Raw genomic sequence first — 25,121 nt, forward strand, 5'->3', positions numbered from 1 at the left:
TTTTAAAAGATGAGGAACAGGCAATCTAACAGAGGCAATTCAATATATAAAAGAGTTCTGACTATATTGCAGTGTCAGTTGTTTCTGTAACTTAGTGTATATGTGGGATGCCAGGGCTATCATAATTTGATATGTAGACTAAATTTTGCTAACCTCTAAACTCTTGACAGAACAGTTTTTTGAATTTGTCCAGGCAAGATGGAATAGTAGAATTGATTGTAAGACATTTTATAAACCATAACATGTGAGAAGTTTAATTTAAAACTACTGTGCCTATGGCAAATGCAGAAATATCCAGCAGATAGATTTTTCTGTCTGAATCTTTGGCATTCAGACAGCAGATCCAAAGCCTATTGAAGGCAATGGGAGTTTTTCCTTTGATTTCAATGGGCTTTGGATCAAAGTCAGAGTAAAGCAAAGTTTCCATAACAATAACTTATATATAATGGAGCAAATTAGTGTGCAATATAATAGGACTTTTAAAAATAATAGTTTTCTACTTGAATATCTGTATCCCAAAGCAAATGTAATTGTTGGAACATAACGCATATTTATAACTGCAGTAATACTATTTGAACATAGTGAACCTTCGCCATTTTTGTAGGGGCTTTTCTTTCCTTGTTTCTTAACATATGCCACTGCTATAGCAGATTACTAAATCGGTTTAAGTTTACAAAGTCTCCAGTTGGCTGGCACAGTATTTGAAGTATTGCTCACAAGACACAATTTAAATACGTAAACATAAATTCAAGTTCTGTTACATTGCATTTCACTTTTTCATACATTTATGGGAAACAGAATATTTTTAAGGAGAGAGCGCCAAATTTTTTAGGAATCATGAGATGCACAATTAATGAAAGAAATCAGTTTCTTACCCCAAATCATTGCATCTAAGTGGAATCCACACAATGTTTGTGGCATACCATGCACCATAAAAAGTAACTGTTCATTATCACCACAGAAATTAAATAAAGAAAACATTCTTAACAATATAGTTGGTTAAATTTTCCACTTTGTTTGGAAGATTTGCAATTATAGGTTATCTGAAAAGAACTTCAAATAACAGGGCAGCATAACAAATGGCTGGCTGCAATGTCATACAATTACTTCAGATTTAGTAAATTCTGTAAACAGCAGGCTTCTGTATCATTTCTCAGAAGAAATGAAACTACCAAATAAAGAATGTGTGCTTCAGGGTACTGATACAGAAATGGGGTGGGTGTAGTACATTGTGCTTATGTTTTTAACTTTTTCTGTAGGATATTGGTAGGAAACATTGGTGCCAGCGTAGTTCAGTAGGTCAAAAATATTTATTACTTGATTTGTCATAACAAAGTAACTTAAAATATTATTGAACATGTTTGTAAAAATGGCAGGAGAAAAAAATGAATTTGAGTCAAAGGCAGAGTTAATGAAAGTGGATTTCATTTCATTGACTTCAGGGAAATAGCATCTGGTCACAGCAGATCTGAATTTGGCCATAGAATACTGGTGTTTCTTTCTCTGATAGCAGTTTTGTTCCTGTCAATTTTTGTATCTGGTTCTTAAGTTCAGATCACACATTCTGGATCACTTAAAAGATGTGGTGCAAATTCATTCTTAGAGTAACTGGTTTCACTGAAATTGCACAGAAATGAATTTGAGCCAATTTGTCTAGTAATCCTTTGTGGTTGAGGTTTTGATCTGTAATAATTACCTCTCGTGCATCCTATCTCGCTGAATTAAATACCATTCTATAGTTGAATAAATTTTAATTTACAAGGGAATGTCTGTGACTAGGCTGGTTTAGCCAAATTCACTCCAAGTCAAGATTTTTAAATAGCTTACAGTAAAAAGTATTGAAGCAGGTGGTGCCCAGCCTATGAGCTGGAGGCCAATTTGTGGCTCTTAAGGGTGATCATATTAAGAAGAAAAAGTTTTTAGTTATGAATTGAAAGAGTGCTTCCTGACTGCACCCTTTGGTTTTCAAACAAAAGTGCTTAAAGCAGCCCCTTCACTACAGAGAGGTGGTATGCAGCACGGTGACCCCAACTGCCTTCTGCCACTTGCCTGGCAGAACCAGAAGCAGCTCTGATATGACCTGGGAATGCTCTGAGTAGCAGCTGTTGTTTCCCGGCTACAACTGCAGAGCAGCTTCTGATCTGTCCATCTGCTATATCACAGGGAAGAGAGAAGAGAGTAACTGGGTAGTTCAAGGATGGGAATTCAACTGGTTCTGCCTGAGCCGAAGGAAGTACCTAGTAAAGGATAGCCCCTCTCCTCCATACAGCCATGCAGAACGCCCACGAGAGGAAGAAAAGGAGGAAAGCACCAGCAACCAGTTACAGCTCCCTGACTCTATGACATGGTTCAGGTTATAACAGCCTGGGAACAGCCAGGGGTAGCAGAAAGAGAATATAGTAGCCAAATATGCTAGCCCCTCGAAAATCCCCCATGCCTGGGGAATCCAGACAAGTGACTTGTGGGTGGCTTTTTCTCCCTGATTGCTGTTTGGGTGGCACAAGTATAGTGGAGGAAATGAGAAGAAATGACCCAAAGTATCAATTGTTGCCCCTTAACCCTTTTGGAATAAAGTTGGGCCCTGGGACTGAAAAGGGTAGGTACTACTATATTAGATCCTGCCCTATGTATGTGATAGAACTATGTGCTGTAATGATCGTGCCCAGGCTTTCACTGTCCTCAGGTAAAGACGCTGCCATGAAACCAACAAATTCAAAGAACATTCTCACTGATGACGTTAAGGATGGATAAATGATGTGAGCAGTCTCTGAAACTGAGCTCCAAACTTTTAATAATTTTGTATCGGGTGCCCTTTAACGGAGACTCAGATATTCCCTTACTGCCTCACCCCGTTTGCAAGTGCCTCTGCGTCTGAGGATCCCATTGTGGGATAAGACTGGCAAACTGCACAGGGTGCTGCTGCATCCCAGTGTCTCTTACTCTTGTGTGCAAAACGTTCTCTGGCAGCCAAAACTCCCCCCCCCCCCCCACCCCCCAAACAAACACACACGACGACACAGACCTCAGTCTCATCTTTTCTGCCGAACCTTCCTGCCCCATCACCTGTGATTAACATATTACTCCTGGCCCACTCAGCTGCTAAACTTCCTGTTTAAACTTGTGCCCCCATCCGTAGTCACAAGAATTATGGTTCCACTCCTCTTCCGTTTAGATAGCTACCACACTAGAGCTGTCAACTGTATGTCTTTACATACAAATGCCCCAAACTTAGGGCTTGATGATTTTGTCAAACTTGGAGAGCAGAACTTTATTTTTGTTTCTTTTCATTAAATATTTTTTCTGACGTAAGTGGTATCGTTGGAAACCCATACTTTGACAAGTATATTGAATCATTGCAACCTGGCCATCTTCCTCCTCCCATCTCTGCCTTGACAACCCAAAGCGAAAGTAAACTATGTTGTTGTTACTGGCTTTGTAAAAGTGGCAATATCAGTTTTGGAATTTTTAAATACTATGTTAAGGATGAGATAGTCTTGGAAATTGCTATTCTAATTTGTGGTGGGATGGAAGTGCATTCTCTGTTGCGAATTGAAATACTGGTGTGTGGGTGTTCTTCAGAAATGTTAAATTCAAATAATAGTTAGAAATTAGTTACTTGTACCCCTCCCAATAAAGAAGGTATAAAAAGATACAGAAAGGTCAATTGGTGATTTTCTAAGAACATAAGATTATCACAGTGGGCATACTGTGTCAGACCAATGGTCCATCTAGCCCAGTATCTTGCCTTCCAAAACTGTCCATTGCCAGATGATTCAGAGGCCATGAACAGAACAGGGCAATTCACCTGTTGTCCTGTCCCAGCTTCTGACAGAAGTTTAGGGACACCCAGAGAATGGGGTTGCATCCCTGACCATCTTGGCTAATAGCCATTGATGGACCTATTCCCCAAGAACTTATCTAATTCTTTTTTGAACCAATTATACTTTGGGCCTTCACATAGGTATGATTTCCCTTTACAAAAGTTTTTTGTTGACTCTTCCACAACATATCATGTTCATCTGTGTTTCTGAAAATTCTGTTCTTTACTATAGTTGCAACCAATTTGCCTGGTAGTGAAGTTAGGTTTACCAGCCAGTAATTGCTAGGATCACCTCTGGAACCTTTTTAAAAAATTGGCATCACATTCCAGTAATCTGTCACAGAATGTGATTTAAGTGATAGATTATGTACTGCAGTTAGAAATTCTTTAATTTCATATCCGAGTTCCTTCAGAACTCTTGAATGAGTACCATCTGGTGACTTATTACTGTTTAATGTATCAGTTTGTTCCAAAACCTTCTCTATTGACACCTCAATCTGGGACAGTCCCTCAGATTTGTCACCTAAAAAGAATGGCTCAGGTGTGGGAATCTCCCTCAAATCCTCTGCAGTGAAGACTAATGCAATGAATTAATTTAGCTTCTCCACAATGGCCTTGTTTTCCTTGAGTGCTCCTTTAGCACCACAATTGTCCAGGGCTTCTGATGTACATTTTTTTGCTGCTGTTAGTTTTTTATCTTCTGCTAGTTGCTCTTCAAATTCTTTTTTGGCCTGATTAATCATACTTTTACACTTGACTTGCCAGTATTTATGCTCCTTTCTATTTTCCTAAGCAGGATTTGACTTCCAATTTTTAAATGATATCTTTTTGTCTCTAACCACCTCTTTTCCTCTATTTAGCCATGGTGGTATTTTTTTCATCCTCTTAATTGTTTTTTTTTTTTTTAATTTGGGTCATATATTTAATTTGAGCTTATATTTTGGTGTTTTTAAAAAGATTCCATGCAACTTGCTGGCATTTCACTCTTGTGATTTAATTTCTGGTTAAAGAGCCTCCTCATTTTTGCGTAGTTCTTCTTTTTGAAGTTAAATGCTACTGTGGTGGGTTTCTTTAGTATCCCCCTGCGCACACGCACACACACACACGTTAAATTTAATTACATTGTGGTGGTTGTTACCGAGTGGTTCAGTTATATTAATCTCTTGGACCAGATCCTGTACGCAATTTAGAACTAAATCAAGAATTGCCTCTCCCCTTGTGGGTTTCAGAACTAGCTGCTTCAAGAAGCAGTCATTAATGGTGTCTAGAAATTTCACCTCTGTATCCTGTTCTGAGGTGACATTTTCCCAGTCAATACAGGGATCGTTGAAATCCCCCATTATTATTGGGTGTTCTATTTTTGTAGCCTCTCTAATCTCAATCTGAGTATTGTACAACCCCTGTCATCATACTGGTGAAGGGAGTCAGTAGTGTGTTCCTACTGGTATATTGTTGTTGTTCAAGCATGAAATTCTATCCATAGCTATTCTGTGGTACAGTTTGATTCATTTAAGATTTTTACTATATTTCACTGTATGGTTTCTTTCACATATAGTGCCGCTTCTCCACCACTGTGACCTACTCTGCCATTCCTGTGTATTTTGTTCTCTTATTACCATGCCCCATCAATTATCATCATTCCACCAAGTTTCGATGATGCTTATTATATCAGTATCCTCATTTAATACCAGGTACTCAAGTTAACCCATTTTAGCATTTAGACATAGAATTTATATAGAAGGACTTATAAAAATTGTCAATATTTGTCTGTCTTCATGTAATGTAACTGAATGGGCCTCTTTTTCATTTGATAGTTTTTCTTTAGTTCCTACCTGTACTTTTCAACTTCTATCCTCTCCTCTTTATTAGGATATGGGGTATCCCTTTTAATAAATCCTTCCCTAAAGAATGTCTGTGTCTGAACCATGTGCTCCCCTGCACTTGTCAGCTTTCCCTTGGTTTAAAAACTCGCCTTCAACCTTTTTAATTTTACATTCCCACAGCCTGGTTCCATTTTGGTTTAGGTGCAGCCCGTCCTTCCTCTATAGCTTCTTCCTTTCCCACAAGATTCCCCAGTTCCTAATAAACCAAAATCCCTCCTTCAAACATGATCGGCTCATCTATGCCTTGAGGCCTTGCAGTTCTGCCTGTCTAACTGGCCCTGCACATGGAACTGGAAGCATTTCAGAGAATGTTATCATGGAGGTCCTGGATTTAATCTTTGACCTAGCAGCCTAGATTTGGCCTCCAGGACTCTCTCCTATCTTTCCCTATGTCATTGGTACCTACACGTACCACAACTACCAATGGCTCTGCAGTACTGCACGTAATTCTGTCTAAGTGACTCGAGAGGTCTGCAACCTTTGCATCCGACAAGCAATTCATCATGAGTTGTGACATGACATTGTCACCCAATTGTCTATTGTCAAGGTTCCTTCCCTACTCTGAACGCTAGGGTACAGATGTGGGGACCTGCATGAAAAACCTCCTAAGCTTATCTTTACCAGCTTAGGTCAAAACTTCCCCAAGGTACAAAATATTCCACCCTTTGTCCTTGGATTGGCCGCTACCACCACCAAACAAATACTGGTTACTGGGGAAGAGCTGTTTGGAAACTTCTTTCCCCCCAAAATATTTCCCAAAACCTTGCACCCCACTTCCTGGACAAGGTTTGGTAAAAAGCCTCACCAATTTGCCGAGGTGACTACAGACCCAGACCCTTGGATCTTAAGAACAACGAACAATCCTCCCAACACTTGCACCCCCCCTTTCCTGGGAAATGTTGGATAAAAAGCCTCACCAATTTGCATAGGTGACCACAGACCCAAACCCTTAGATCTGAGAACAATGAAAAAGCATTCAGTTTTCTTACAAGAAGACTTTTAATAGAAATAGAAGTAAAGAAATCACCTCTGTAAAATCAGGATGGTAGATACCTTACAGGGTAATTAGATTCAAAACATAGAGAATCCCTCTAGGCAAAAACTTAAGTTACAAAAAAGATACACAGACAGAAATAGTTATTCTATTCAGCACAATTCTTTTCTCAGCCATTTAAAGAAATCATAATCTAACACGTACCTAGCTAGATTACTTACTAAAAGTTCTAAGACTCTCCCCGTCAGAAATAGCGTATAGACAGACAGAGACCCTTTATCTTGTCTCCTCATTGGTCATTTTGGTCAGGTGCCAGCGAGGTTACCTTTAGCTTCTTAACCCTTTACAGGTGAGAGGAGCTTTCCCCTGGCCAGGAGGGATTTCAAAGGGGTTTACCCTTCCCTTTATATTTATGACATCTATATTTCTAATAATTAAATCTTCCATTACTATTACTCGTCTCTTCCTAATAATGGGGTCCCCTCCCCTGGATACATATCCTCAGTGTGAGGATGTTCTGTCTACATGCAGGCATGTCATCCTTTTAGTTCAAACACTACAAAAATAAAATCTAACTAGAATTATATTACAACAAATGTAGCTTCATTTGTGCGTGATTGTGTAATCTCCTTCATACAGACAATTAAATAGAATTGCAAAGTATTGGGGAGAATTTTATTTTTGCAACTACCAATCCAATTTTATAATTTTACTTTCTGCCGCCTTGTATTTTTTGTTATTCTCCGATGCTCCATTTAATCATTGTCTCCCTCATTTCTATGTTCTTTCCCTTTTGAATTGCTCTTTGCTTCCCTCCTTCCCCTTCCCCTCTTATTTTTTTAAAAGAATCAAATTTTTGAAGAGGTTTTTCAGGATGTCTTATTTACCATCTTTAACTGCTTCCTTCAAAAAGGCCCTACATCAAGGTGACACTTCCACTTCTTTTGAAGAGGCTGGACATGTTTCCTTCTTAATGCTCCTCCTTCCAGGAGAGTGCCTTATTGATTTCTGGTAACCTGTTCTCTCTGTCTTCCCTATCTCTGCCCACCTGGCCAAAACCATGGGTCAGTATCCTATTTGTGCAGTGCTTCTACCCTTTGTGGCTTAGTGACTAAATTGCCAGTGAGCCAACAGCATAGCTTCTCCCACATCCACATTTTTTGTCAGTCTTCTCTCCTTTGTCTTAGTTTGTCTTTCACAATCCTCTTTTATTTCCTCCCTTCATCTTTCCCTTATGTTTTTCTCTTGTTTCATTTTCTTCTCCTTCTATCCCCACCTGTATTTCTCCTCCTCCTCTTTCCACTTCCCTCTTTTCATTCCCCTAAGGATCTCCTAGATTTCTGACCTTACCTCAGGTCATCCCGATGCTGCTACTTCTACATATACAACAGCCGTTCTTGAGCTCAAAACTGCTGATACTGATATGAATGTTAAACAGCCTGTGTTTATTTATTAAATACTGTTCAGTTCAGTGATGATATCAACACATCTAAGTTATACCTTACATCATTGGTGAGATGTTTTTCCACAACACATTGAATACATATTCACTCCATTTTGCAAACCATTTGAAGAGGCTTGTGCCATCCAAGTGTGGAGACTTCTAAATAATATAGTAGTTCCTCACTAATTAGACGTTAGTATTAAAATAAATAAATTGGTCCATCTTTCTACAAATACAGTACATTTTATAGTACATTTTCTAGGATATGGTAGAGGTCTATGAAATCGTGAATGGCGTGGAGAAAGTGAATAAGGAAGTGTTACCTATTCCTTCACATAACACAAGAACTAGGGGTCACCAAATGAAATTAATAGGCAGCAGGTTTAAAACAAACATAAGGAAGCTTTTCACACAATGCACAGTCAAAGTGTGGAACTTGTTGCCAGAGGATGTTGTGAAGGCCAAAAATATACTGTGTTCACAAAAGAATTAGATACATTCAAAGAGGATAGGTCCATTAGTGGCTATTATCCAAGATGGTCAGGGATGCAATCCCATGCTCCGGGTGTCCTTAAACCTCTGACTGTCAAAAATTGCAGATGGATCACTTGAAATTGCCCTGTTCTGTTCATTCCCTCTGAAGTATCTGGCACTGGCCATCACTGGAAGACAGGATACTGGACTAAATGGACCATTGGTCTGACCCAGTATGGCTATTCTTATGACACAAGCTAAATAGACGAGAAAAAATCTTATTCCAGAATTCCACACAGGCAGTTATAGTAGTATAAATTTACATTTTACCTTATCTCCGTGTAACTTGCCGTGTAGGTAAGCCCTCATTCATGAGACAGAAATTGGAGAATGATACTGTTCCAAATCCAGGGTGATGAGAATTGTGTTTCTGCCTAGCATATATTTAAAAGAAAACTGAAACCATTTTAAAGAGCTGTTCATAAAAATGAGCCCTTGGGCAGTCTCTTATGCAAATTTCACTGAAGTTTGATCTTTTCTGAACTTTCACTTTTACAGGTTACTTTTTGACCTTTCTGGAACCAGTCAACAATATCACCATAGTCCAGGGCCAGACAGCAATTCTCCATTGCAAGGTAGCAGGAAATCCTTCCCCCAATGTCAGATGGTTAAAAAATGATGCACCAGTGGTTCAGGAGCCAAGAAGGATCATCATAAGAAAAACAGATTATGGTTCACGGTTAAGAATCCAAGATCTCGACACTACTGACACTGGGTACTATCAGTGTGTAGCTACTAATGGAATGAAGACAATAACTGCAACAGGAGTTCTTTTTGTAAGGCTTGGTGAGTCATTTTGCATTAAAATGTGGCTTTTATGACTACTTTAATTAGTTTATAGCCTAGTTCTTAGTTTTCACAATAGCAAAATGAGAAATTAATTTGCTGTTTAAAAAACTCCCTCAGCATTAAAAGAAATAAATAAAAGTTATTGCCTAAGACCTCTCTTGTTATGCACAAGAGCTCTTAGCTAAACCTGATACCCATTTACTTGCAATAAAAGAAAGGAAATACAGATGGAATGGTCTGTAAATATACATCTCAAAGAAAATCACAAATGTTAAAGAAGACCCAGTACAAGGTACAAAAATGGTATGTTTCATTGCTTTCAAATTATCACAATATTCATAGAATCATAGAATATCAGGGTTGGAAAGGACCTCAGGAGGTCATCTAGTCCAACCCCCTGCTCAAAGCAGGACCACTCCCTGAACTCACTCTGTAAAAAAGAGCTTTTGAAAGGAAAAGGGGAATGAATAACAGTTCAAAGTGTTCACTGGTGTTTGTAGTTTGGAGCCCAATCATTGTGAGAGACTGAATGCCCTCCAATGGGTGAAATTAATGGAAGTTGAGGGCACACAGTACCTGGTAGGAGGAGCTCATCCCTTTTGAGGGATCGGTCACTTAATCTGCAGCCAGGACTTCTTTTTATGTGTTTTTTAAAAGTCCCTGAGGTGGTGGCACAAAACTCTAGGGACGCTCCATTTTCTAGATACTGTTTAATATTGTTAAGGTAATGACTAACTCCGCTATTTGTTTAGAGAGATGTATTAAATACTAGGGCATCATATCATGTTCCTTTTGTGACACAGGTTATAGGCATGCCCCTGACACATCCTAACAGCTCTGATATTAAGCCTAAAATGATTTTAATTGGGCTTAGTAAGAGATAAGTGATATGCCAAGATAATGCTTTGTATTTTTGAGGGTGTATGTTTCTATACCATGAGATGCATTCTAACAAAAATGAAGTCCACTCAGGTTTCTGCCTGAGTAGACAGAAGATTCATGTGATTTTTATTTGTGGTTTTGAAAATAACCGTATTATGGGCAGGAACTCACAGCCTTTTATTTGATGCTTTGCAAACCTTCCTTAAAGAAATCTATGGAGTTCTATTTAGCCTGCTACTAGCTTTTCTTAATGCTACAGTCATGAGCTGAATTTGTCAATAATTTGTATTTGTTTTATGTTCATAGGTCCAACAAACAGCCCAAATCACAATTTTCAGTAAGTACTTTTTGGAAATCATTTACTGCATCCTTAATGATTTTGCTGTGAAAGAATTTGGGTCATAAATCCTGTAAACACTGCTGGCAGTCACCACATGTCTTTGCTAAAAATATTTAGCTTGATTGAAAACCCTCAGAATGGCTGAAGTCTTTTCAAACAAGGATAGCATTGTATTACAGTTAGTTTTGGTTTGACAGAATTTTCTTAAGCAACTTCTGCTTGCATATTTTGTATTTTAGAGATGCAAAATACTGCAAAACTGTGATTCTAGACAGTAACCATTTACAGGACAAGCATGAGCAACACTGGTGGTCAGAAATGAAGAGGTCAAATTTTAGGTCACTGTGGTTGTAACTTTACCCATGTTATGTTACTGTAACTTGAAAAATCAAGTAAAATTAGTTCAGGTATTTGTCTCTGAATAATTAGGAAACCTCTGTTCTGTAATGTAATTTATACATGAATGTTTCATGATGGCTTCCTTATTTCTGTCAGCTGCCTGGAGTTGGTGGGCTAACCAAATTACCAAAAAAAAAAAAAGAAAAAAAAAAAAAGAAGGAAGATTGGCTTTGTTTTGCCATTACTGTTGCATTTGTTTGAATAAATTTAAGTAAGCTTTATTGTATCATTTCTTCATGTAAATTCTGTGAAGCTAGTGTTCAGTAGTAGATTGTTCAGAGGCTTATAACTGGGTCAGTTTAGGCACATTTTCACAGGTATGGCAAAAGTCCTGACACCAGGCTGACTCGCCCCAGCTTCCCACCTCCCCCTCCCCTCCAGTCCCTTGTCAAATTTTAAGTCTTTTCTCCAAAGCATGGAGGCACTAGAGCTTTTCAGAGAAATAGTTGTAAGATTTTTTTTTTAACATGGGCAAAACAACATATTTCCCCCTAACTTTATTTCTGGAAATGACTGAACCATTTTACCTGAAACTTTCCACAAAAAAAAGTGGCCATTGGCAGACACCTTACATAGACAATTTCTGCATGAAATGGTTTAAATTTAACAGTTAGCAACAGGATCTTATCATGGAAATTGTTGGGCAACTTGAAATACAGATTTCTTTGCACAAACCACCTACAATTGATGTTTAAAATCTGAATGTGGTAGGGAAATAGGGGGATCTGGAATGTGGGTAGGGAATAATGGATGTGGGTATGGAGAGAGATGTTGCGGAGTGGGGTTTTGGGGAGACATAGGGAAGAGAATACATGTCACCACTGATAGCTAACAATGTTGATAACTATTAGACTTCACTCCACTGATACAGACTTCATTAGAAACTCAGAAATTCCTTCTACATAGGTGCTCATTCAAGTGCATATACCATGAAAACAAGCATAAAAAAGCAAGAAAATCACTAGTTAGTCCTCACCCCACAGTTGCAACTTACAACTATGATTTTGCTTTCTCAGCATTACTGTAACTTGACTATATCCACCACCCAGAGCCACACGCCTCCTCTCTTCATCTTCACACACAAGGAGGAACTTTAACTTCAATACCAAATATCAGCTATTGAAAAACAGTGCACAGCATTGTACATCCTCATTACATCACCTAAATAATATTCCTGGGGAATGTTACCAACAATAACTTCACAAAGTGTTAAACGCCCCATAAACAATAATCTAGCACACCAGTCTTAAATGTCACCATCAATTAAATCTTCATCTGACTATACACACTAGCCTTCTCCTTCAACACAATAAGAGATCATCATCCCAAACAATTAGAAAGCATCCATCCCTGATGACTCTAGTGTCTGAACTGAAGACTGCATATTTTGTGTGGAAATGGGAAGACGTGTGTTCTTTGGCTGGTGGATATGGAAGAAGTTGCAAGGGTTGGGTGAGCACTTTAATGTTTTCTTGCCTTTTATTTTTGGTGGTGGAATTATCACTTTAGCAATCTTTAAATGCCTTGGAATTAATTTTTTGTTTTCAGGAATTAATATGTGTATTTAAGAAGTATTTGAGACAGATTCAGGCTCCCGTTCCAGAAGCTTTGCATAGGGGACATGGCTGGGAAAAACAGGATGTGACTGGGGTGATCCAACTATTTATTCCTAGCGGTCAGAACAGTCCATCAAGAACATAAGCTGCTAGACATAGGTTAAAGTAGCCTTGCTAGCCAGAGAATCCAGTTTTATTTAACGTCTTTTGCCCCTCTCTGAGGTATGCTGAATGTAATTCTGACATGCACCAAGATTCTGGGCTTTCTTATTTGCTCGTCTTCTAGTTGAAAATATCTGGGGTTTTTTTTCCAGGTATATCCGATCAATACTTCTGTCTTTTTCATTGTATTTTGGGGTCTTGTATTTTGTCAAGTATTAATTTTTGTTGTGGCTGCAAGTGATTTTTTTTTTTTAATTATGCAACCAGTCATGTATGCATGGGTGGGTGGGAGCAGGGCGTGAGGGAAGAGGAGGAGAGAGATGGCCTTCTGAACTGCCAGCAGAACTAGACTACAGAAGGAATTGGTGCGGAACAAAGGGCTCATTTTATTCATTAGCCATCCAATCCAGTTTCCATCTGAAGCACAAAGTTCCATGCCTCTTGGTATTAATGTTTTTTAAAAAGATACACTTCAGTGAGAACACTGAAGTCAGTTGTACCTCATTTTAAAACAATCCCTAAGTCTTAAAGAATATCAACCTTTATCTGTTTGATATAATCTATCATATAAATTTTCATTTAATCCATATGCTTATGTTGCGGCCATATGCTAAACCGGGCTTCTAGAAGACTGTGTAACAATCAAGGATTGCCAAACACATTAAGAGTCAGATTTGCCCATATAAAAAAGGACTGTAGACTTCAATAAGGATGAGGTCAATAGGGTTTCATAAAAGCCTAAGTAAGGTTGTATAACATTTACACTAAAGACATACAGATTTTAATTTTCTTTTAAAGACTTTCTAGAAGAGGTTGGTTTAAAATTTTTCCATAAAGGTTTATAATTATCTGTAAAGTTCTGGAGTATGTTTCCAGAAAGATGTAAAAATACAGATTTATCAAAATTACCACATTTGGTTTGTAAATCAATTCTAGTTTGGTGATTTGTATTATCCAACCATTAACTTTTAATTCCCTGGCTGATGGCCGTGGTAAAAGCACACTTTCAAATCTATAATGGAAAGTTGGTTTTTTTGTTTGTTTTTATTTTTTTTAAAGTGTCTGACCGTCCTTTGCTGTGGTTTGAAGGTTGTCACATTTTCCGTTTCATAATACAGCAGTAGAGGAATGGTTAGACACAACAAAAACTCATTCCTTTTTGTTTTACTGTGTAATCCTGTTATCGTCTACGATCAACGTTACTCACTTCTGAAAAGGAATTGCAATTTGCCCTTCTATCAGAAAAGAAGGAGCCCTGGGGCCTTTAAATCACTCCGCTGCAGAGGCGGCTGGGAGCCCCAGGGCTCAGGGGGTGAATTAAAGGGCCCAGGGCTCCCGGCCACCGCAGAGCTCCGGGCATTTTAAATCCCTGCTGGAGCCCGGCTGCCAGAGCCCCGGGGCTCCGGCAGCTGGGCTCAGGCGGGGATTTCAAGGGCCCGGTGCTCCAGCCAATGCTGGGAGCCTCCACCCAAGTCCCACTGCCAGAGCTCTGGCAGCCGGGCTCCAGTGGTGCTTTAAAGGGCCCAGGGGTACTGCCACTGCGGGGAGCCCGTGGCCCTTTAAAGCACCGCCCAAGTCCAGCTGCCGAAGTTCCGGAGGTGATTTAAAGGGTCTGGGGCTCCCTGCAGTGGCAGGAGCACTGGGCCCTTTAAATCACCGCCGGGGAAGCCGGTCCGGTCCGGCATGGTATACTGGCTCTTGCCGGTAAGCCGGACTGGACCGGCTTACTTTCACCTCTGGATAGAGGGAAGGGGAGTTTGAGGGGGTGGTCAGGGGCCTGGGGTGTGGATAGGGATTGGGGCGGTCAGAGGGTGGGAAATGGAAGGGGTCCCCGGGGGGCAGTCAGGAATGAGAGGAGGGGTTGGACGGGGCAGTGGGGGGCAGTCAGGGAACAGAGAGCAGGGGGAGGTGGATGTGGCAGGAGTCCCGGGGAGTGGGGGGGGAGCGTCAGGGGCGAGAAGCAGGGGGTCAGATAGGGGTCAGAGCCAGGCCACACCTGGCTGTTTGAGGAGCCACAGCCTCCCCAAACCGGCCCTCCACACAATTTTGGAAACCCGAAGTGGCCCTCAGGCCAAAAAGTTTGCCTGTCCCTGCCCTAGAGCTATGTCTCCACCGTCAACTGGACGTGGGTCCAAGCAGGTGGTTGTATGAGAATCCCTCTGCGATCCACATCTAAACCTCAGAAATATGGGTTTGAAGGCATGTGTAGGGCAAGAACGCTAGCATACCTGAGCAGTGTGGGTATGAACATGCCTTGGGCAATGGCATAGCCCTCTACTTGTGCCAGTTTGTAGTGTGGACAGGGGCAAGGAGCATGTCCTGAGTCCCACGATCAAAAGTCTTCCAGCCCTGTTCTCACAATGCGCCAAACTCTTTCCTGCTTGACCCTTACCCAAATCTATAAAGGTCTCTGTCCCATCATTCTCACCCATAATAGCAAGTAGCCATCTGGTCAGCCGAGCACACCTGGGTGCTCATCAATGTGTGGTCTGAGTTCACTGTACTCCACGACTTCTCCCGCAGCATGAGGAACTTACACTTGTACTGGGAAGTTGGGGAGGGGCTGGCACCAGTCTCATTCACTGTACTCCAGCCCAGTGCCAGGGACAGATAAAGCATCCCAGGTTCCAGTACCACAGGGCAAAAGACTCCAGCAGTTGCGCTGGGAGGGGCCTCTAACATGACCATTCTCAAAGAGCTGGACTGGGTGCTCTCCAGCACTCCCAGTACTGAGCCTGAGGGACACATGACCCCTTTCCTCAAACCCGCCAGCCTCATTGTCTGACAGGGTGCTGAAGAAGGCCAGGGTGTGGAAGCAGTGGGGACAGGGGAGGAGGAGGCCCCAGAGGAAGAAGAGGATGTTATCCTGCACCTCTGCGTGAAGGAGCTGGTTCTGCAAGTCCCTTCTGAAAAGGAGGGAGGCCCTGAGACTCAGCAGAAACCAGAACCCAAGACAAGTAAGCTAAAACTCCACCCTCCCCACCAACATCCCCTCCCTCGTTCTCTGGGTCTGCATGGAGGACTGGAAGGCCACCCACCCCTTCTGTCAACACATACAATGGTCCCCAACCAAAACGCAACTTAAATTCAACATTTTATTGAATTACCATGAACCACTATGCAGCTTTTGGCAGAAGCTATAGAACAGATTATCAGCTAACTATCATGTTACTCATGGGTCTGTGCGTTTGTTGGCCAACAGTCTGACAGCAAGGGTGGGGGTGGGGAGAAAGTTCAGGTTTGGGGACAGGACATTTGTATGTGATTAATGGTTCTCCAAAGTTACAGCTGTTTTCTGCTCCTTTCAAGATCACAGACTTTCAGTACAGTAATCCTCCACAGCTCTACAAATGGGAGCTATGCGAAAGGGAGGGTCGGTTTAGTATCAGGGCCGGGACGGAAAAGGAGAACCTTTGCTTCTGAGAGGAATGTGACAGTGGTCCTCTGTCACAGTATGAATGTTCTCAAGCATTGCCGGTCCCTAGTGTCCAGCGTCTTCCTGCTTGAAGCCAGGCTGCACAAGTCAGGAGAAAGGGGGATGGGTGAGGGATCTGCTCCCACAGCTGCACAGACACCCTGCAGTGTCCCTTTGCAATGGGGAGGCGAGTGGCTTGCAGTCTTGATTGGAAAGTTCACGGAATGTGACTCTTTATTCCTCCCTGTTCCTTTCTCCAGTCTTTGCTGGATAAAGGGACCAGGTTTCCTGACAGTGCAGGGGGAGGCTTGGGGGTGGGTGGGCATTTGCATTGGTTTGCGACTCCCTCTCCATGCAGGCTCCATCTGCTAGCTTGGAATATAGTCTATTTCCATGCAAATTGCTTGCCAGTCCTGTAAGCATATGTCAGCAAATTTCTGGTACAGCAGAAACTCAAGCTGGTTCTTAAGGTTCAATGGCAGTGCCAATTTGCTTGGTCCACCTTCATAGCTCTCCAGACCCCTCCATTCAGCAATAAGTACAGGGGTGACAAGTAGTACAAATATCTCTCTGGCATAGATTGCCGGATCCCCACATCATGCCCTTTTCCAGTCTGGTACTTTCAAAATTGTATGTTCTCCAACTGATGACCAGCCTTCAAAGAAGAAATACATACACGTCAATGCATTAAAATTTTAAAACCATTAGTTCATGCACCCTTCCATTTTCAGCAGATGCTCCTTTCTGGGGGGCTGCAGAAGTTGTCTGTGATACTGAAGGATGCTGAACAACTGCATTCCTGAAATGCTGAAACGTATCAATACTGAGACATAGGACCCAACCACCTACCCCATGACGATGACGTAGCCACAGGACTCCTTGCACAACATCCTGGACTGGCACCCAAAATCCCTCCTGGGGAGCCTTGTGACTATGCAGGAGGGGAACAATGAGCCTGAGACTGTGCCTGAAGACCAGCATGTATCTGGCCCCCAAACCCTGCTCAGGGGATGACCCATTTGTCCCCCAGAACATTCTGCCACCATGTCCCTCACCCCTTGTTTGGGGGATGGGGAGGTCAAGGCCAAGGAGATAGGGTCATAGGCAGCAAAGTTTTTAGGTTCTTTGGGGTGTCTGTTCCTTTATGGTTTCATTCACGGTTCCTTTTAAAAAAGTGTTCAGAGTTAATGCTACATGTACTAGTTTCAATAAATGTTAGTTTCTACACATGCAATTTGATCATTTGAGTGGCATTGGTAGCAGGACTGTAACAGATTGGATTTTTCCCTTCCTATAAAAAATGGTCTTGGATTTCATAAAGAAAGGGTTGACTGAGAAAAGTTGAAAAATAGGCTAATAGAGGTTGTTGCTATTAATACACGTGGTTTGGATTCTCAAAACAAATACTAACCCAAATATAAAAATGAAGTCGTACAATGGAACTTTACCTTCTTCCATGCCATTGTCTAAACATGATATTTTTATTGCACCACTAGCAGATCCTGGCCCTCAAAACAGGAATATCAGCTATAGGAGGGTCATTTATTGTGAGATCTTACAGTAACATTGGGGATCCTATGCTCCCGCACCCTGTTGTTGACACAGAAAGAAGGGGCTCTGGTCAGAGCTTCCTTATGCTCTGCAGAGCTCCAGCTGTCAGATTGGCCCCTACTGGACATGGGTAGCTGACATAATTTAAAGCATACTTCAGGCTGCGCTAACTTAATGTTACGGTGGACATACCTGACACATAGCTAATACAGGGTTGGGGGAAATGCAAAGGGTGCCTCTCCTCCCCTTCCTTAATTGTGCTGTGTTCTCATTGGCCACAATTGAAGATCTGGGCCATTGTTCTTCCCTGTAACATGACTCTTCTAAATCTGTTTGTTGACTTTGGTCAGAAGATAGAGCATCTGTCTCTGGCTTATTTATCCTTAAAAGTTGAATCTCTTCTGTCACATCTTGTGAAGTATGTATCTGTTTTTATTGCTATAAGCATAGCTAAATGGGAAAATTGCCATCTGTTTATAATACTTCAGAATTTTTAAGATTGTCTGAAGGGTTTGGACATATTACTTGCAACCTTGCTTCACATAGGCTACAACATACAGTCCTGTAATGTATTTGATGAAAGATAAAAGTATAAAAATGTGGTAAATGTTTGTTTTCCTGTAAATCCCATACTTTGAGTTTAAAATGTAAACTTGCCGACAGATATAAATGCACTGTCTAATGTCACCATGTGGGAGGTTTGACACACAACTTGTATGAGTGTTCCCCAGGTGCCTCCTTCATATGCAGTAGAGGTCAAATGTATCTTTTTGGCTAGAGAGCTGCAGTTTGTTTTTAGTAGTCAGCATGCTATCACATTGGTCAAGTGGGAAGCAGTAACTCAGGTGCACAGCGTATAGATAAAGGCCAAATGCATCTCTGACCTCATAAAATTTGACTCCCAGATGCCCTCTCCCAGTGAACACAAGGGAGAGATGCCCTCTCCCAGGGAAGGGAGCTGATCGGTAACAGGTACTTATTTTTGGTGAGATCAAAGAAACAATTTGAATTATTCTGTCAAAGAAGTTACAAGTAGGGCTTGTTTGTGCATTTGTTATTTTTAAACAATGTGTATATGTAAATCGATATGCGAATTAGCGATAGCCCTAAGGCTTATTCCGCTACTGCAGCTGTTGGACATCCCTGATGATCTTTAGTTTGTTTTGAATTTACTTTTAACCCCAACTGTTCAGTAACTTAAATGGCTTTCAAAGTATTTATTGTGTCCCTACAAAAGGGCAGTTGTTTGTTCCTGTGACTTCCTGTGCAGCATTTTATGCCACATTGAGTTTAATTAGAGTGCCTTAGGATGCATACTGGCCTTAAAGTGGGTGAAAGGTATGCATGGGTGAGGGGAGGCAAGAAGATAGAGGGAACACTATTATCATAAAATCTAGTCAATTTCAAAAAATGAGTTAAAAGTAATTTCAGGTATTACACCTGCCCATAAGGCATCCTGCCTATTTTTATGGTTTCATAATCACGCTTTCCTATTTTTAAATGCTTTATTTTCCCCTTTTGCTCTTTGATAGAACCACACAGACAATATGTGAAACGTACCTAATTGACTGTTGTTTGAGAAAAAGTGAAACAGACAGTACAAAGTAAACAAACTGAAAAAAGACAGCTTTTTACTTTTTAATTAAACTAAAATTATCTGAGATGGTGTTTGTAATAAAAATAGGTTAAAAATTCCAATAGAAGTGACTTTTTTTTAAAAAAAAGCTTCTAATTCCCCATTAAGTCTAAAATATGAGGTGACATAGGAAATATTTCTCTAAAAATTAAGTAATGTAAAACATTTACACCCTCCCGCCCAAAAATTACTAACCACAATGTCTTTTTTGACATTTTATTAAGTCTGATAGTAATATGAAAAAAAGGGGTAGTTACTTCATAGCCACATTTTTGTCAGTTTTGGTTTATATAGCTGCAAGCATGAAAGAAGTAGTTTCAAACTTAGTTTTGTTTGGTTTACAAGTGAAATTTTTTTTTTGGTTTACAAGTGAAATTCACAAGCCTAAGCTATATCTCCCCTGCTTTAGAGTTGGAAAATCAGTATTTTCCAAATTCAGAATGGGAGGTAAATTTTCTCTTGTTGCATTTACAGCCCTTCTGTGTATTTGTGAAACTGTTCTCTCGATATGTTGAACTACAGAAATTTTGACATTTTCACCTACTTTATTCTACAAAATCAGTTTTGAAAAGTACCTCTTTTGACTAAGTGTTAATAGAATGGCTCATTGTTTTGCAATACTCAAAGGGCTAAAAGAAGTGCATGAAATGTGTGTAATGTTACTACAGCAGGTTTCCCAGAAAGTGGGGAAAAACCTGCCTGAGCTGTCAATGGTATTAGGAAATTGTTTAATATGAAGGTAACTCCCTCTTTCTTTCTTTCTTTCTTTCTTTCTTTCTTTCTTTCTTTCTTTCTTTCTTTCTTTCTTTCTTTCTTTCTTTCTTTCTTTCTTTCTTTTCCTTTCCTTTTCTTTTCTTTTCTTTTCTTTTCTTTTCTTTTCTTTTCTTTTCTTTTTAAGATCAGAGTCTATCTTTCCATTCTCTCCTCTGTTGCAATGGACTGCAGTTTATTAAATGTTACACTAAATCATAATTATAACTGCCAAATCTGTTAAACCAGAATCTGAAATTAGAGAAAACATTCTTTGGAGGTTGTATTCTGTGTTTGCAGGGTTGAAATACTGTAGCTGCTTCTTAAATATGATCCGAGATGGTCTGAAGTGGTTGTGGTGTGCTTAGTCGACTGTTTACAGCCCAGTGCTCCAGTGTCTCTCATTCTCTCTCACTATCTCTCTGATTGCTGTCAGCAGCATGTTTGAGATTAGTATGTAAAAGCTTTAGGAGGTTACCAGGTGCTGCTATTAAAATGTGTTTTTCTGCCATTATTAGTTGGGTTGGGTTTTTTTTGGCGGGGGGGGGGGGGATGAAAACAATGGTCATTGTACATTCATATCTCCATTACCCAAGCTGACAGAAATCTCAATACATGCAGGACATTAGTGTGAGGCATGAAAAGCTAAGTGCTTCCGTACTAAGTTTAGGAACAATATTTGTTTTCTTAATTGAATTTCTAAGTATTTTTATTGATTATTAACTTTATATATGATTAGGTGAATTTATGCAGCTGCCATGTACCATTGCTTATAACCAATAAATTGGCATAACTTGACGTGCATGGAGTCCCAAAGTAAATGACAATTGTGACTTTTGAACATAGGCCAGTTTGCTTTACCAGAGCTTTGTACGATAGTGTCCACTAATTTTTATAATATAGTAGCAGAGTTCAGACGAATAGATGTTGCACTGAAGTATGAATTCGAAGGAGGATGGAGAAAAAAAGAGAATGCTTTAGAAATAAATGATGATTGACACCCAGTAATTGGTTTTGAATTGAAAGGAACAAAAACTAAAAGAAAATGATCATTTAGTATTATGCATATTGCACCCTTTCAGGAAATGTATAGTAGTTGGGAGCTGTTTGATGTAAACTTCCCTTGAATTCCAGAGGCATTGGTTGAGATCGGTGTGTCATTCCAAGCGCTTTAAAATAGCAAACTGAAAAAATATCAGTCATGTGGAATTATATTGACATCTGCATGGCTCATCAGGGTTGGAAACTTTGGCTCCGCTACACTGATCTCTGCCTCTTAAGTGAGTAACTGATAGCCATAGCAGGTTTTCATCCTCTGTGTGGGCCAGCACTAGAGGGGATGAGAGATACAATTGGCCAGTGGGTTTCATAGATATTTGCTGACAGCGGAGGAATGGTGAGATTTAGGAATTTTGGGTTCCATTCCAGGTTCTGGAGGGGTGTGTTCTCTAGTAATTAGACACTTCTAACTCTGTCCAAGTACCATATCGCTTCCCCATCCCCCAGCTTCTTGTCCCAGTCTGCCCCTTTCCATTCCCACCAAACTCCTTGTTGCAGTTCCAGTCTTCCCCCTCACTCCCAGGCTCCCTGTCCGAGGTTCCGCATCTATTCTCAGTCCTAGTCTCTCCTACCCCTCCCGCAGCCAGGTTCCTTGTCTCAGTCTGCTCCTTCCACCACGAGCAAATCTGGTTCTTGACCCTTCTGAATTTCAGTCAGGTGGCTTTCTCCATACTGCCTGGGTGCCAACAGGGGCAGTCATTGAGAGCACAGGAGAGACAGTCTCCCTGCTCTGAGTTCTAGGTCCCAGCACCCCAGCAACTTGCAGTAGCCAGAAGTAGTAGCTGCAGGAAGAATCTTTGGAGAACTGACTGGCAAATTCTGTCAAGTCTCTACTCTGTGTGTGTGAACTGAGATTTTAGAAAGGCTTATAATTTGGCCAAATTTGGGCAGTTTTTCATGGGAACTGCAAAAGGCACATTCCTGACACCAAGCTTGTTCCCCCACCTAATTTCATGAAGCATGAGGGTGCCAAAGCTTCTCAATGAAATGGTTGTAATTTTTTTTATCATGAGCAAAACATGTATTTTTCCCTAACCTCATTCTTAGAAATGACTGAGCCACTGTTGCTGAAACTTTCAAAAAAACCCCATCATCTGAAGGCAGAGTTGTCATAGAAAATTTAAGGGAATTTAAGCACAGATGCATGCTAGCTCTCGTCAAGCTAGCACCTAAAAGTAGCAGTGTGGATGCAACAGCAGAGGTGGTGGCTAGGACTGAGCGCCCAAGTATAATCCCCAGCTGTCCAAGCCACCACAGCCACACTGCTATTTTTAGGCACGAGGTCCAGCAGAGCTAGCCTGTAAATGTCTTCCCAAGGAGGGAATCGCATCTCCCAGCTGTTGTGTACCTGAAGAGCTCTGGGTAAGCTTGAAAGCTTGTCTCTCTCACTAACCAAAGTTGGTCCAATAAAAGATATTACCTCACCCACCTTCCATAGAACATTCCCTGAAATTTCAGAATTGATTGGATGCAGCACATTATCACGTTACAGATGTACAAACAGAGAAATGCGGTCAAATTGAGCGTAAGGCCTGCGCGAGCTCAGCCAATAAAATTTCAGTATAACCATTTCAACAAATGGGAATGCCATGAGCATGTTTGGGTGCATACTGAATACTTGGTTTAATACATTACATCACATGATCTAATTAAAAGTAACAAATTAAACATGCCTGATGCTGTTTTGGAGGACAGTCTTTATTTTTTAGATATTTTTAGATAGTAATTTTGGAGCTTCGACTAATAAAATGCCCCTTGCTTGAAGTCCCATTTTTTTCAGGGAATTCTTTCTAGATAACTTTTTCTTAACAAAATTAAATAAATGTTAATCGCCAACCAATCAAATGCCAGTGAAAGTCTGATAACATCCCATTTCACTTTATTTAGATTAAAGGCCTGAAACATTAAATATTGTAACAACTATATTCTGGGGTGCTCCAAAACTGAATGAGTGTGTGGTTCCAACATTCATGGGCCATATCCTCAGCTTATATAAATTGTCATAGCACCATGGACTTTGCTTGAGCTGTGACTGTTTATACAAGTTGAAGATCTGGTCCCGTCTGTTTAGGTTTAGGCACTCTACTGAGCCTGTTGCACTAGCCAACTCTAGTCTTCCCAATATCTTTGCAACTCCACTCCTACTTGTCGTTAGGGATGGCTTAAATCTCCTCTTCCCACATTAAATAATTTTTAATTAAATAATATTTCTTATCTTGGAGTAGGTGAGGTCAGTAACATAGGGAGAGAGTCAGAAGTTGAGGTTTACATGCTTATTGTGGACATATGGATGGAAATTTTTAAAGGCACTTACCAGTTCCTTTCATGATATCCTTTCTACAGAATTTTTAAACTAACTATAGATATCTGTTATATTCTGTAGGTTGCTTTAAATCAAAGGTGGGCAAACTATGGCCCACGGACCAGATCTGGTCCATCAGGGCTTTGGATCTGGCCTGCAGGATTGCCACCACCATGGCGCCGCAGGCCCTGCACCGCTCTCCGAAGTGGCCAGCACCACATCCCTGGGAGAGTGGGGGGTAGAGGGCTTGGTGCGCTGCCCTCGCGTGCGGGCATCGCCCCTCGCTGCTCCATTGGTCAGGAATGGGAACCGCAGCCAATGGGAGCTTCGGAGGAGATACCCACAGGCGAGGGCAGCTCATGGAGCCCTGCACATCACATCTCAGGGGCCGCAGGGACGTGGTGCTGGCCGCTTCCGGGAGCAGCGCAGGGCCAGGGCAGGCAGGGAGCCTGTCTTAGCCTCGCTGTGCACTGCTGCCACCTCAGAGCCACTCCAGGTAAGTGGTGCCAGGCCAGAGCCTGCACCCCTCCTGTTCCCCAAACCCCTGCCCCGAGCCTCCTGCCAGACCCCTCCTGCTCCCCAACCCCTGCCCTGAGCCCTCTCACACATTCCGCATCCTCTCCTGCACCCTGAGCCCCCTCATACACTCTACACCCCTCCTCTGCCCCAACCCCTTGCCCTGAGCCCCTTCCTGCACACCACACCCCTTCCCACACCCCACACTCTCTCCCACACCCCAACCCCCTGCCCCAACCCTACATGGTCCTGCATGCAATTTCCCCACCCAGATGTGGCCCTCGGGCCAAAAAGTTCACCCACCTCTGCTCTTACATGGTTGTTAGAATATAATATGAGGGTTCCTCCTACTAATTTGATAACAATCATATGGGGCCATGAATCTATTTATCCATTTATTACATTAAAAGAGAAATCCCCCTCAAATTATTTTAAGTAATCCTTTTGTGTTACTTGCATATGGTACAATAGATTAATGGGATATTTATTTTTAAAACTTAATTTTCTGAAATATATCTGTCCAGATTCTTAGAATGCTGATCATCTTGATGTTTGGGTGCACGTAGTGGACAGTGACAATAGTAGATATTGCACAATAACCAGCCCAGATCTAACAATCCTGTAGACCAAATATTTGTACAATTACATTTTTATTTTGTGTATCGATCAGCAGAAATGCAAACTCCATCAGGCTCTTTACTATTTAATCTTTTAGGCTCTGATTCAGGAAAACACATGCGCTTTTGCCTCTGTGTTTTCCTGAATTGGCACAGATTTAAGCATATTCTTAAATACTTTTTTGCATTAAGATTTAATATCCTTCAAGTTGCTGAGTTCCCTCAACTCCAGTTCACTCATCTGGCAGGATTGGGCTCCTAGTTACTTAATGTTCAATCTGTTAATTGTTATCGGAGCAGAGAAATGAATCAACATTATTACTAAGAACACTTAAGAATCTCTCTATCTCCTATTGTCACAGACATCTTTGATTTAAAGTAAAACACTAAATTATTCATGAACAACGCTTAATGCCATGATTTACTGATAGCAGTTGAATAGGATATAAACGAGTTCTGGATACCTACTTAA

General features: G+C 41.0%; 1 protein-coding gene across 1 annotated transcript in view; it reads left to right on the forward strand.

The window, feature by feature from the left end:
* The window catches only part of ROR2 (receptor tyrosine kinase like orphan receptor 2), a 238,616-nt gene that overhangs the window by 185,409 nt on the left and 28,086 nt on the right, over window positions 1–25,121 (forward strand). The window contains exons 3-4 of the mRNA XM_073344892.2: window positions 9,174–9,461; window positions 10,653–10,683. Of these exons, the coding sequence (XP_073200993.1) occupies window positions 9,174–9,461; window positions 10,653–10,683 (319 nt within the window). The remainder of the gene's footprint in view (window positions 1–9,173; window positions 9,462–10,652; window positions 10,684–25,121) is intronic.

This window comes from Lepidochelys kempii, chromosome 5 (genome assembly GCF_965140285.1).
Source record: "Lepidochelys kempii isolate rLepKem1 chromosome 5, rLepKem1.hap1, whole genome shotgun sequence".
NCBI classification, from domain to species: domain Eukaryota; kingdom Metazoa; phylum Chordata; order Testudines; family Cheloniidae; genus Lepidochelys; species Lepidochelys kempii.